This window comes from Hippichthys cyanospilos, chromosome 18 (assembly GCF_059441005.1).
Source record: "Hippichthys cyanospilos isolate Australia breed blue-spotted pipefish chromosome 18, RoL_Hcya_1.0, whole genome shotgun sequence".
NCBI lineage: Eukaryota > Metazoa > Chordata > Actinopteri > Syngnathiformes > Syngnathidae > Hippichthys > Hippichthys cyanospilos.
The window spans coordinates 2,066,514-2,078,787 of record NC_142386.1 but is presented as its reverse complement, the minus strand read 5'-3'; the positions used below and the strand labels follow the sequence as shown (position 1 = coordinate 2,078,787).

The window sequence follows — 12,274 nt, the reverse complement described above, 5'->3', positions numbered from 1 at the left end:
ACAAATTCCAGCGGGAACCGTTGTGCATGCGGGGCGGCCGAGAGGAGATCCATCACCTGAGGGCGGGCCTCAGGATGCCATTTCCGATGATGAAGTGCAGTTTCTCCAAGTTGGAGGTGGGTCGGTCCTCCAGCATGCTGTTCCCCTGGAGGCCGTAGTCTCCCTCGGTTAACCGCCGGGTCACCTGTGAGGGTAACGGACGGACAGTCGATGAGCATCTGCGGCCGGGCGACGCGATCGTGAAGTGTCCGCACCTCTTCTGTGATCTTGGACTTCCTCTTCAGGGTGAGAGACACGAGTTTGTGGCGGACACTGTTCCTCTTTTGGCTTTCTACGGCGCTGTTCTGTGGACGAAGAACGATGCGTGTGACGAACGGCGGCTGCACCCCGGACGTGTCCCTCACCTCCGCGTCCAACTGCAGCTCCTGCAGCTCCCTCTTGTAGGTCCTCTTGCCGAGGGTTTCGTAGATCTTGGTCATGACGGGGATCTTTTCGCTGCCGTCGTTGAGGACCAGCTGGCATTTGGGCTCGGGCAGGTCGCCCATGAAGCGCAGCACCGTGATCCACACGGCCAACGCCGCCTGGCGGACGCAACAGGACGGGTCAGCGGAAAAGTTGGCTTGTTTTGGTTCGGCGCGCTACGTCGCTCGCACCAGCTGGTCTCCTTCGTCCTCGTGAAAAAGCAGCGGCTGCTTGAGCGCTCGTCTGACGTAGGTGTGAGTGGACACGCCTTGGAAGTAGGTGGCGGCGAACTTTGAGAACTTGTACTCGGACAGATCCTCGTCTTCCTCGTCGGGTAACGGCAGGGCTTGGTTCACCACCTCCGCCTCGGCCTCTTCGCCGCGGGGAGCGTTCACCAAGTCCTGAGCGGGACGCAAAAAGCGATTTCCCAAAAGGAGGGGAGACGCGGGACTTTTATGGTACCTCGAAGCCGGCGGGGGCCTGTCCGTCCTGGTTGCACGGCGGCCCGGGGTTGCCCAGGAATCCGAACATGCGGTCCACCATGTCCGAGTGGTCCACGGGCTGCTCGCGCTCCCTCTCCATCTGCTCCAGCAGCTCCTTCTTCCTGCGCGCCTCTTCCCGCTCCTCGCGCTCACGCTCCTCCTGCCGCTGGGCCAGCCGGTCCAGGCGCTCCTGGTGCTTGCGGTCCGCCTCGGCCTTGGCCCGCCTGGCCGTCATCTGGTTGCGGAGATGCTCCTCCTCGGCCAGACGCTGGCGTTCGGCCTCCTGGCGATGCTGCAGCTGTACGGCGAGGGTTGAAACCGGTCTCAATACGAGCAAGCGCTACTTCCTTGGCGTGTAGGACTTGGGAAACGGGCGGGCTATCCCATAAGCTGCTGCGTAATGAACTGACATTTAGAGCTCGGTGAAAAAAGTGCACAGTATTTATTCAAGCTTTGCTGTCACAACAGGAAAGAAACCAGGAGGCACACACATGTGGCTGACATACAACATTTTGATGTAAAAAGGTTTAAGATAAGGCTCTGAGAAGAAAGGCATTGGGAAAAAAACACAATAGTACATTCACGTTTGCAGTCCATTGACATCAAAATGTCCCCCACCCCAAAAAAAAAAGGATTCTGTTTAACTCATGATGGCAAAAGGTGTCAAAGATCCATTTTCCTGGCCTCCACTCATAGCTGTAGAAGTCAAAGATCCATTTGAACCGGGCTGGCAGCGAATGAGTTTATTAAAAACAAATTAATTTCCCTCTAAGTGTAGTTGGAGGGCTGGCGAGTGGTCTTCTTGAACAAAATGGTGTCCTTGATCTCATGAAATGTGGTCACAAGTTAGCCTCACAATCCGTCAAATGTTTCTGTCATAAAGTCACTAGATGTAAGGTACTGTATGGCTTTTAGGAGCTAAGGTCCCCTCCTTCAGCAGTACTGAGCGGGTCTTTGCGGCACGCTAACGTGACACAAATAGCAGTAGTAAACGTAATAATGAGTTTTTACCTCCGCCCTGAGCCTCTGGCCCAGGCGTCTGGCTATCATGCCCCTGGTGTAGGCCTGGATGGTCAGGACGGCGCGGAGACGGCGCCAGAAGCTCTGGCGGACCAGGAAGCCCCTGCAGCGGGCCTGGATGAGAGCCACGCACCGCCGAGTGGCGCGGTAGCTCCTGTGGTACTTCCTGGCCCGGTAGACGGCTTGCAGGCGCAGGAACCCGCGACGCATCTGGAGGGAGGGCGGCAGGACAAACTCCTCGTTAGCGCCGATTGCTTGAATGACCGTCTACATAAATGTTCCGTCACCTTTTTTCAATGATGTACCCTTCGTGAATTACCTTTTTTTCCCAGCCAAGTACCCCCGATCATCATTTTTGGGTGGCGGAGGTCACTTACGATTCTGTAGTTCTTCCTGCAGCGATAACCGCGCCACATTTTCTGGATGACGGTCACGGAGCTTCTCAGTCGGAGGAAGTTGGTCCTGGTTAGGGGAAAAAAAAAAAAAAAGATTGGAATGCTGCCGTGGAATAAAAAGAGGAGAATTGCGAGAATATCCCCGACCTCTGCTTGAGTCCGCGCACCGCCTTTTGGATGAGGATGACCTTGTCGGTGATGCCCTTGTCCCGCTCGATCTCCAGCTGCATGTCGTGGTGATCCTTATGGGAAACGATCAAGTATTTTTTGACGCTTTTATGACATGAGGAAATTTGTCAGGGTTTTTTTTTGTGTTCATTTAGTAAAAATCTGGCATTGAGGCTAATACCTTGAGGAAAATCTTGGTTTTTCCAATCTGCCAGTCTCCATATCTTCCTAATGTGGCCAGGACTATCTGCTGGCAAGTTCCTCTCAGGTCCACCTAGACGGAAAAACAATAGAGCGCTTAATGGCTTCCAAAAATCTGCGTTGACGTGACAACGGCGATTCACCTGCACGTGCGCGGGTTTGACGCCGGGCACGAGGACTCGGTAGCGTTCCACAAACTCGGCAAAGGAATATCGAATGGGATAGCCGGCCCGCCTGATCCGGATGGTCTCCATCATGCCCGAGTAGCGCAGCTGACGGATGCAGAGCTCTCTGTCGAACAGCTGAAAGAGACGTCAGGAAGTCAAAACAGAGCTCAACCGATGGCAAAAGCCAATCTTTTTTTTTTTTTTTTAGGCGGATGAAGACTCGCGCAACTCGCCATGGGTTTCTTGAGCTCGTTGGGTTTGATGCAGCGGACGAAGAAGGGCTGACAGACGCTGAGCGTGCGCATCAGCATCTCCAGCGAACGCTTGAACTGGCTGCTCAGCGTCGGCGACCGCTTCCTGGTCTCCACACCCTGTGAAAAAAAAAAAATATAGACTTCCGGAGGTTCGCCCAATCGACACCATTGACGGCTATACACATCCTTTTTCAATGGGTTGGCATTGAATGTGTTAAGCTCAAGGGACGTGTATGTGGATTTCTGACGTTGAAATTGAAATCCTTGCGTGATTCATTTGACTAGAATTTCAGTTATCACAATACGAGGACAAACACACGCACTGTGGAAACACAATGTGACTCACAACACATGGAGTACAAGTATAGTGGTTCTCAAACGGGGTCACACGTATCCCTGGGGGTACGCTCTAAAACTAGTTGGGGCAAAAAGAACCCAGTTATGGGTCAACAAAAGGACCGACCCAAGAAAGAAAGAAAGAAAGAAAGAAAAGGGGGCGCTACTCTGCGGGTGACTTGAACACAGATCCGAGCCGAGGTTACCTTGGGCGCAGGCGTGCTGGGCTGCTGATAGCCGCACAGGAACTGACGGCAAAGAACGAAGAGACGGCACGTTGACGGAGGAAGGGATTGGCGGCAAGACGCGGGGAATCAAAAATGATCCGCTCCGGCTCAGGACCCAGATGCCTTTTTCCACAACCATTGGCGTAACGCCATAGGTTGCCTTGTGCAACTTTTGGGGGATTGCTTTTTAACCTGCACACCTTTTCATTGGATTCATGGCGGCCTTTTAATTTTTTGCTCCGCCCCAATTTTCGCGTATTAACAAATATCTGATTTCAACTTGCGACGTGTGGAAAGTTTACGATAATTTCCGACTACTTTGATGAATTAACGAGAGTACCTTGGGGGCTTTACAGTTGCCTTGGGCGACTTGATAGCAAGGGGTAGGGGGTAGTAAGAAACGCGGCCAGCCCCAGGGCTTTTCTTCTCACCATAGCCACGTCGGCCTGAAAGATCTGCTTGATGAACTTGTTTTTGGACGAGTGGACCAGCTGGATGATGTCCGTGTGGAGGCTGTCGCGGTTTTTCTCCAGGAAGCCTTCGAGGCGGGCAAAAAGGCACCACGTCAAGGAAAGCGAGCACAAAAGAGCGAGCGGGTCAGCGACCTGTGGTCTCGTAGTGCACCACGCCGGCAAAGTGCTGGATGCCAAACTGGCTCTGGTAGCTGTTCTTGGGCGGGATGTAGTTGGAATTGAGCTTGTGCTGCGAGTTGAGCTTGTATAACATGGTGGCGTCCGTTCCCTGGCACAAAAGCAAGAGGTGGCGCTCGGATCCCTTTTCTTCCCTGCGGAACGGCGCTACCTTGGGGAACTTGCTCTCCTCGTCGATGAGCGAGATGATGTTCATGGGCTTGTTGGCGATCATGTCCAGGGCGTCCTGGTTGTCGGTGAACTCGATGTGCTGCCAGCTGATGTCCTCCAGGTTGTACTCTTCCTGCTCCAGCTTGAAGACGTGACGCACGAAGAACTGCTGCAAGTTCTCGTTGGCGAAGTTGATGCAGAGCTGCTCGAAACTAACACACAAAGTAGTCACGGACCGGTCTTGGCCCTTTGGATTTGGTCGCAGTTTGGTCAGAGTCCGCAATGTCTTGGACTTGATTTAGTGGTCCAAATGTCAGGCCTTGGTTTGAAACCCACAAAGTCTCGACGGTCGCGGTCTACTGTATGTTCCTCTGTTCTTGGTCTTGATTCGAGTCATATTAGAAGTCTACCTGATTAAACAGACGGCCCATTATAAAAAAAAAAATACTCTAAGTAATGTACATTGGATGGAACGTCTTTAAAGACAAGGAATTACATCTTGATATACTTTTCAAATTTATCGGCCATTCATCATTCTTTTTTTTTTCTGCCAAAAATTGGGACGGGTCCTGGTCATAATTTCAACCCCGGAAAAATTCTGTCATGGTCTGGATCCTCCGAGACCGTACTCGCAGTCGACTAGTGGAAAAGGTCAGTCTAGAAAGGAGCTTAACATGTGAACGTGTGCGTGAGGTTAAGCCAACCTGTTTACGATAAAGTTCTCAAATCCAAAGATGTCAAGCAAGCCGATGGAGCGCCGCATGATGATATTGTCGTCGCAGGATGGCGGTCTGTATATAGCGGCGTTGATTTTGTCCACAATCCACACAAACAATCTGCCATAAATACCCTACATGAAAAAAAAAATAAAATGGAGCAACAGTGCTGTGCTCTTTCCATTGAGTTCATATTTCCCATAGCTAAGCACATTTTGTTTCAAATGATCGTAGGAGAAAAGCGCACGCGTGTTTCCCGGATGCGAACCTTGACAAAGGCGTCCCGCACATCCAGGCCTTGTTCTACACTGAGAGGCGTAGCCACGCTTTCGCCGCGTGTGATGAGGGTCCGAGTGGTCAAACACACCATGACGTCCTTGGGCTCCACCTGCAGGTAAGATTCAAAAGCGCTTCCTCAGGAGAACTTTGCGGCCCTTTCGGCCGGGGAATGACCCACCTCCATGAGGGAAGCCGCTGTGACCAAGTCAGGTGATCTGACCACCACGCAGGCGTCCAAGTTGTCGTAGGTACGAGCTGATGGAAACGGGAGACAGGACGGCGTCTTTATTCTATTTGTCTTTGCGAGCCCTCCAGTCTACACTTCACGGCGCCAAAGCAAAGCCCGTTTCCCTACACCCCCGCCATCGCACAATGCCCCCCTCCACAGAATATATGTATATAGGTTATCCCATATTTCTTTCTGCAGCATGTATATTGGTAGACATGGATAGTTTCTGTAGGAGTTGTCATGTCTCCTGCGGCTGCAATGAATCACAGGCATGGTGACCTAATGACCAAATCACAGGATGGAAGAGCACATGTTCCTGGGAAAGAAGATAGCAGTGATTACATGGACTGATAGCGCATGGACTTTCACCTGCATCCTCATTATCAGAAACCGATTGTTACCTTGCTTCCATACCTCCCCTCACATTTCGGGGAAGCAATCGCTTTTGTAACTAGGGCCAAGCCTCATCAAAAAAAGAGGGGCAGAAAGTGTGACCAGAACAGTAGAAGGTCTGTAAAGGTGGACATTTGTGTCACGAGTAAAAGTTTGTCGTCTTCCTTCTGGTTTGCGGTTTATGAAATGTTCGATGCCGCCTGAACCTGACACAAAGTTTCAAAATCTGAACTTGCCCTCAAATCTCAGGTTGCCCATGTGCAAGATGGCCGCCAGCAGTTTGGAGATCTCCCAGGTCTCCGTCTCGGTGAACATGAGCACCTTCATTGCGGCCAAGATGCTGGAGTAGTCGCTCAGGTCGTCGCGACCGTCGCACTCGGTACAGTGACCCTGCCGGGCATCGTTTCGGTTGATTGCGTACATTTGGACATTCTGTGCCGGAACGTGACCAAGACCCACCATGGTGAGGTAGCAGTAGTCCGTAGCCAGACCCAGGCCCAGCTTGGCCTTCATCTCCGGGAGCATGCCTTTCAACATGCAGTAGAAAATGTGGTAGTTCCTCTCATCCGGCGCCTGCACACCCCGTACAGACCGGACTTACGCAAAATTCTAATCGGTGACTTTTTCGAGGAGAGATGCTTCGTAAGTTTCAAAGTTTTCTTCACCTGCCGACACACGCGGGACTTCTCCAACAGGTACTGTTCTATCTTGGCACCTTCGATAGCCCCTCGCTTGTTGAAGTGGATGTCGATGTACTTCCCGAAACGGCTGGAGTTGTCGTTGCGGATGGTCTTGGCGTTACCGAAGGCTAAAGGCCCCAATGAGAAAAAAAAAAAAAAATACAACATTGAAGTCTTCATTGGGCTAAATATAATAACTTCTTCTTTCTTACCTTCGAGGATGGGCGTGGCTTCCAGGACTTGCTGCTCGATCCAGGAGTGCTGACCGCTGATGGCCGCCAGGAACTGAAGAATCAACTTGGTGCTCTCCGTCTTGCCGGCTCCGGACTCGCCGCTGCCAGAAAAGATCAGGCCGTAGCTGCGCTTACGCTCTTCTGTCCACTTGTCTTTTCATTTTGATAAATTTACACGACAACATTGAAAAACGGCAAAAATGTTCCGGCGACGGATTCACGGAAACAGAGCCGTGCGGCGTAAAAACATAAGGGAACATGTCACCAACGCGCTACATGGGCCGACTTCAAAATAAGCACGCAAAGTGATACGCGGATGTCAATGCAATCGCCTTATCAGGCTTTTATTTTGAAGTTTTTCTCTGGGCGACATGTTGCATTCCACCACGAAGTCTTGTAGCTACACCGGGGACCAGACGGATGGTGCATTCAGATGCAGTCGGACATTTTAAACTCGTACGGAGTAAAAGGCAACAGAAACATTGGATGGCATAATAAGATGCCAAAAAACAGTCTCGGAAATTCAAAAAAAAAAACGTTCCTCAAATGGAGCCAACGATTAGCAAAGAAAAATGTTTCTTTCTTTGTAAAGTTCAAGCGGCACGCACGAGAGAGGCGAAAGGCGTGGCACCTGATGATGCAGCACTGGTCCTTGTTGTTGCGCTGCATGTTGAAGTAGCAGTTGTCGGCGATGGCGAAAATGTGCGGCGGCATCTCGCCGATCTTCTTGTTGGTGTACAGGCGGATCTGGTCGGGCGTGTAAATGGGCAGCAGTTGGTAGGGGTTGACGGCCACCAGGATGGACCCCGTGTACGTCTGCCGGGGGAACAACGCTTCCTTTCGTCATTCCGACAAGGCCAAAAGAATCGACGGCGGCGGGGGCCGAATCCGCCCGCACGTTTCCACGCGCCGAGTCCATCTTTGCTCCGTTACGGGAGCCCGTTCCAGCAGCTAGCCATGTCTACCACCTACAATTTTTCTCAAGCGCCGACAACTAGTCAGTTGCAAAGCCCTCGATGTTATTGGTCTACAGCGCAGGCGAATCAAAATGTGCTTTGCGTTCAGATGACCCAGGCGTTAGCGGGAAGCCAAACCGGGCGGCGAAAAAGGCGCCTTAGCGTCACACTCACCCTTCCGCCGCAGTTTGTCTACGTGGGGAGAGAACAACAACCGAGAGACACGTCACACAAAGGATATGGCGTCGTTAGTTAGCTTAAACCACACATGCCATCTGAAGATATGCTTTGCTCTTCGCTCGATGTCATGAATTGAAAATGAATGAGAGGCGTCTCTCCATAAACGCCTCGCATTTGCCACGGGGAAAACGAACAGCGAGTGAGCGCCGGATCGTCGTGTACAACATTTTGATCAAAAAACAGTGGACCCCCGGGTTACGGTGTGTTTTTTTTATACAGAGAAGGCTAGGCTAGGCTACCTAGCTTCAGTCACATCAGTCCAAATGTCAATAACATTTCATTTCCCATTGACATATTTTTTGTTTATGGTGTTATTTCATTATATATGCGTATATTATAAACAGTACTTAATATACGATTTGGTTACTCATTTTTAATATGTATATATATATATATATATATATATATATATATATATATATATATATATATATATATATATATATATATATATATATATATATACATATATAAAATATATATATATAAAATTTAGATCATTTTACAGGGGGGTTTGCGCGCATTAGCTAATTAGTATAGGTTTCTATGGCCCAGCCCAACTTCGGAACGGATTGATGTCGTATGTCGGGGGTCCGCTGTATTTACGAAAAAAAAAAGTGAGAAAAAGTTCTTTTCTTTTCCAAACACACAACACGCAGCGCATCAGACTGCGCGGTTGCTAACTCTACCTGCGGCCCGGCACGGCGGACGCGAGTAAAGGGCTTAACCCGAGCAACAGCTTGATAGTCAGGCTCCCGGCTGTGTTTGAATGAAGGCCGGCGGCTAGGAAGCTTTTTGGGACGCTCGCTTGTTACTTACATAGATGACTCGCTCGTTGTAGCGAATCAGCAGGTTGCGCAGGATGCCGGCTTCGTTGAGGTCCCCCAATCGGATCATGTCCTCCACCCCCTGGATGGAGGTGGGGTGCATGGGCTTGATGTGTGTGGCATTCTGGGGTGAAATCCAGTGTTCCTACAAAAAGGGAATACAAAAAATGTCTGTCTGTCGGTCTAATTAGCTTTTGTGAAAAGGCATGGCTTATATGCGCGCACATTGTGCAAGTACTGACCCGGCCCTCGTCGTCCAGTACTTGTATCTGGCCCGAGTCGCACAGTTTGACCAGCGCCCCCACGGGAACGTCAAACTCCCGGCCCGTTTTGAGGTCCAGCCACACATAGTCGCCCTGTGAGGTAGAAAGCGCAAAACTCTTGAAAAGCAATGCAAATGGATGGCGACGGGCGGGCGAAAGGACTTTGGGAAAAACATTTCCTTTGTTGCGGCGTCTGACTCACTTGGATGTCATCGCTGGCAGGTAGCACAAATATGGCTTTGTTTTTGAAAGCGCTTCCGGTTGTACATATGTGAGATTTGAAGGAGGTTTTTGCATGTCGGCAAATCGAATGAAATGAGCAAAAGAATTAGAAGAGCTTTGTTTTGCCAAGTTTTAGAAGTACGCGCATTGCCATTGGTGATGCAAATTTCCAGCAGGCGTGAAAAAAAAGATAAATAATGCAGTTTTCAAACTGGCAGCTAATGAATTGAAACATGAAGGAATACATTGCTACATTTGTGATCTACTGACTTCATTTTGTTAAGTTTTATACGGATATTTGTGATACACAAATTTCAAACCAAAAGCCCATACTAAAGTCATACTAAATCAAGGGCATTATTAATGTTATTAAAAAAAAAAAAAACATTGGTCAAAATGTTTAATGGGTTATAGTTCCACAGCATTCATAGCAACGACATATTTTTATTTCACGTTCTTTGATGAACATTTTTTTTTTTCCATTTCAGACTAACCTGTAACCTGTGTAGACCTTAAAAAAAAGGAAAGATTCATTTAAAGTTGATTCATATAGATGATTGTTCTCATGTTAATGTTAAAAAAGATTTTAGGTATACTTTATTGTAGTCACTGCGAGACGTTTTACGTTTATTAAGGGTAGCTTTGCATCCTTAGGGTATTTTCTAAGCCAACTGTTTTGAGAGTGAGTAATGCAAAGTGGGCAACAGTCTGGGCGAGACATTTCCCCCCCCCCCCCCCTTAATCAAACAATAGGAAATCCCCCAGGTCCTGCTAGCTTCCTTGAATCAAATAGCATACCTGCTGCAGAATGACCATGGTTCAGCGTGGGCTGGCCTCCTGGACGTCACATGAGTGGACCCTGCAAAGCCGGCGTCCATGAATATTGATGACTTGGAATATGGCAATTTTCAAAAGGACTGGACCGCAGAGGAAGAAGTGGGGGGTGTTTGCGGTGTGTGCGCGCGTGTGCGTGTGTTTGTGCCACCACGTGCTTATGGGATTCCTGGAGCTTATCCTGCTACTTAAGCCACAAGCATAGTTTAAGGAACACTCATGAGTACAGTATGTTTAACTGCTCAATCATTTGCTTCCACATACAGTAGAAAAATATTCCATACAACATATATTCCATATTCCTCCCTTAGCACGGGTTATTATTTACAGATAAAGAAGAGGTTCAGTAATGCATAGGTTTATGTAAGCCCTGACCTTTTGTGTGTTTGTCGCTACAGTGCTAATGCGTTAGCAACACATGCTAAAAAGCCAGGCCACTCACATGGCAGGAAGCCCTCGCAAGCTTTGATGTCTAGCGAGACGCTTTAAGGCCTCCCATTGTTGTCCGTTAACGTCTGCAAAAAAAAACAAAACAAAAAAAAACACCACATATTTGTTAGCTGACCTATTTTTTTTTTTTTTACAGCATTTAATAACAAATGAACTGTGTGAGCCATTATTTGGAGGATGGTATTTTTCAGAGCGTATGGCACACTTGAAATCCTTTATTATTTTCAAAAATCAACAATGCACCTTACCTATGCCTAATTGAAGTTGACTAAATAGTTTTGTTTCCCTTAAGCATATTTTCAACAAAACCCAGTCACGCTCGGATTGTTAGACTACTGCACCAAACGCAACAGTAACATGACTGATAGTATTTACGAGTGGAGAGTGCTTCCTGGTGGCAAGTAAAATAGGAGTTCAAATTCAAAATCAATACTGTATTTCGATAGCGACTTCTGTCTTGCTTTGTTTACAGGAAGATTGCCCCCTGGTGGCTGGTAAACCAAAAACTGCAGCTACGCCGCACTGCGTTATAAACTGTGTCCAAAGCGTGAGAAAAATGTAGTTTTATAATCCAATTTAGGCCCAAAAGTGATTTTAACTATCAAGTAAGTGATTACTTTAGTACTTAAAATACCAAATTGGTTTCTTTAGTATTTCATTCATTTAGTACTAACCCTTTTTAATAAACACAATAGTAATTGATTACTAAATGTACTAAAGTGGTTGATTACCTTAGGTGATAAATTAATCGATTGTATGGGTCATAAAGAATTCGAGTAAATGAATTTTTGGTAATAAGTAGTCAAGTAAAAAATTACTGTACTTGAGCCACTCAAGCACCAAAGTACCTAGTTTTAGGTACTAAATAGTTGAGTACCGGCCAAGGATATATTGAGTATCGATAGCAACATCCATTTAGTCATTTGTATGGGAAATGTGTACATTAGGAGTGAAAGAATGCCGACCAATCGCGCGAGTCTAGGTGACGCGCGGCAGCCAATCGTTGGTCGGCTTTCTTGTGCGGGCGGGTGCAGGCGGAGGACATAAGAGACATTTTAAAGATCACTTTGGATAGTTCATGGAGCAGAAAAAAATTGAAGTCGAAGCGAACATTCTTGATGGGATGGCGGAGGCAGTGAAGTCTCCTTTAAGAGAAGTCCGAGGAGCCCGGGGCCAGCATAAGAGGCTTTGGCCTAAAGCCGGGGCCGCCGGGGCCGCCGGGGCCGCCGAGGCGTCCAGGGTCTCCCACCGAGCAAAACCATCAAATCCCGCCACTTACTTCTCAAGACCGAGATCCTGATTGAGATCCTCCGCTTTCTCCACACGGAGCGTCCCAGGTGAGAAGACGGCCAAGGGGGCCGGACGCCCGCCCGCTGCCTTTCGGGGCCTCGCCTTCAATACTCGTCAGGGGAGGGGTGGGCGGGCGGGGGGGGTCTTTGA

The 12,274-nt window shown here is 48.7% G+C and overlaps 1 protein-coding gene across 7 annotated transcripts in view; it reads right to left on the bottom strand.

Moving 5' to 3' along the window:
- myo7ab (myosin VIIAb) overlaps positions 1 to 12,274 on the bottom strand; it is a 22,997-nt gene extending 10,723 nt beyond the window's left edge. For 3 of the 7 annotated variants that reach the window (XM_088440975.1, XM_088440973.1, XM_088440974.1), the window contains exons 1-28: positions 12,114 to 12,274; positions 10,827 to 10,899; positions 10,349 to 10,409; positions 9,308 to 9,421; positions 9,058 to 9,210; positions 8,173 to 8,190; positions 7,674 to 7,858; positions 7,022 to 7,143; positions 6,795 to 6,937; positions 6,366 to 6,702; positions 5,686 to 5,762; positions 5,497 to 5,616; positions 5,217 to 5,362; positions 4,514 to 4,724; positions 4,318 to 4,453; positions 4,144 to 4,250; positions 3,692 to 3,733; positions 3,129 to 3,266; positions 2,872 to 3,030; positions 2,709 to 2,801; positions 2,507 to 2,601; positions 2,342 to 2,426; positions 1,956 to 2,174; positions 925 to 1,242; positions 654 to 863; positions 405 to 581; positions 255 to 344; positions 57 to 184 (exon numbers count right to left, since the gene is read on the bottom strand). In XM_088440975.1, the coding sequence (XP_088297101.1) occupies positions 57 to 184; positions 255 to 344; positions 405 to 581; positions 654 to 863; positions 925 to 1,242; positions 1,956 to 2,174; positions 2,342 to 2,426; positions 2,507 to 2,601; positions 2,709 to 2,801; positions 2,872 to 3,030; positions 3,129 to 3,266; positions 3,692 to 3,733; positions 4,144 to 4,250; positions 4,318 to 4,453; positions 4,514 to 4,724; positions 5,217 to 5,362; positions 5,497 to 5,616; positions 5,686 to 5,762; positions 6,366 to 6,702; positions 6,795 to 6,937; positions 7,022 to 7,143; positions 7,674 to 7,858; positions 8,173 to 8,190; positions 9,058 to 9,210; positions 9,308 to 9,421; positions 10,349 to 10,366 (3,641 nt within the window). In that variant the 5' untranslated portion in view covers positions 10,367 to 10,409; positions 10,827 to 10,899; positions 12,114 to 12,274. The remainder of the gene's footprint in view (positions 1 to 56; positions 185 to 254; positions 345 to 404; positions 582 to 653; positions 864 to 924; positions 1,243 to 1,955; positions 2,175 to 2,341; positions 2,427 to 2,506; positions 2,602 to 2,708; positions 2,802 to 2,871; positions 3,031 to 3,128; positions 3,267 to 3,691; positions 3,734 to 4,143; positions 4,251 to 4,317; positions 4,454 to 4,513; positions 4,725 to 5,216; positions 5,363 to 5,496; positions 5,617 to 5,685; positions 5,763 to 6,365; positions 6,703 to 6,794; positions 6,938 to 7,021; positions 7,144 to 7,673; positions 7,859 to 8,172; positions 8,191 to 9,057; positions 9,211 to 9,307; positions 9,422 to 10,348; positions 10,410 to 10,826; positions 10,900 to 12,113) is intronic. The other 4 variants (XM_088440976.1, XM_088440978.1, XM_088440977.1 and 1 more) reach the window with 4 other exon arrangements.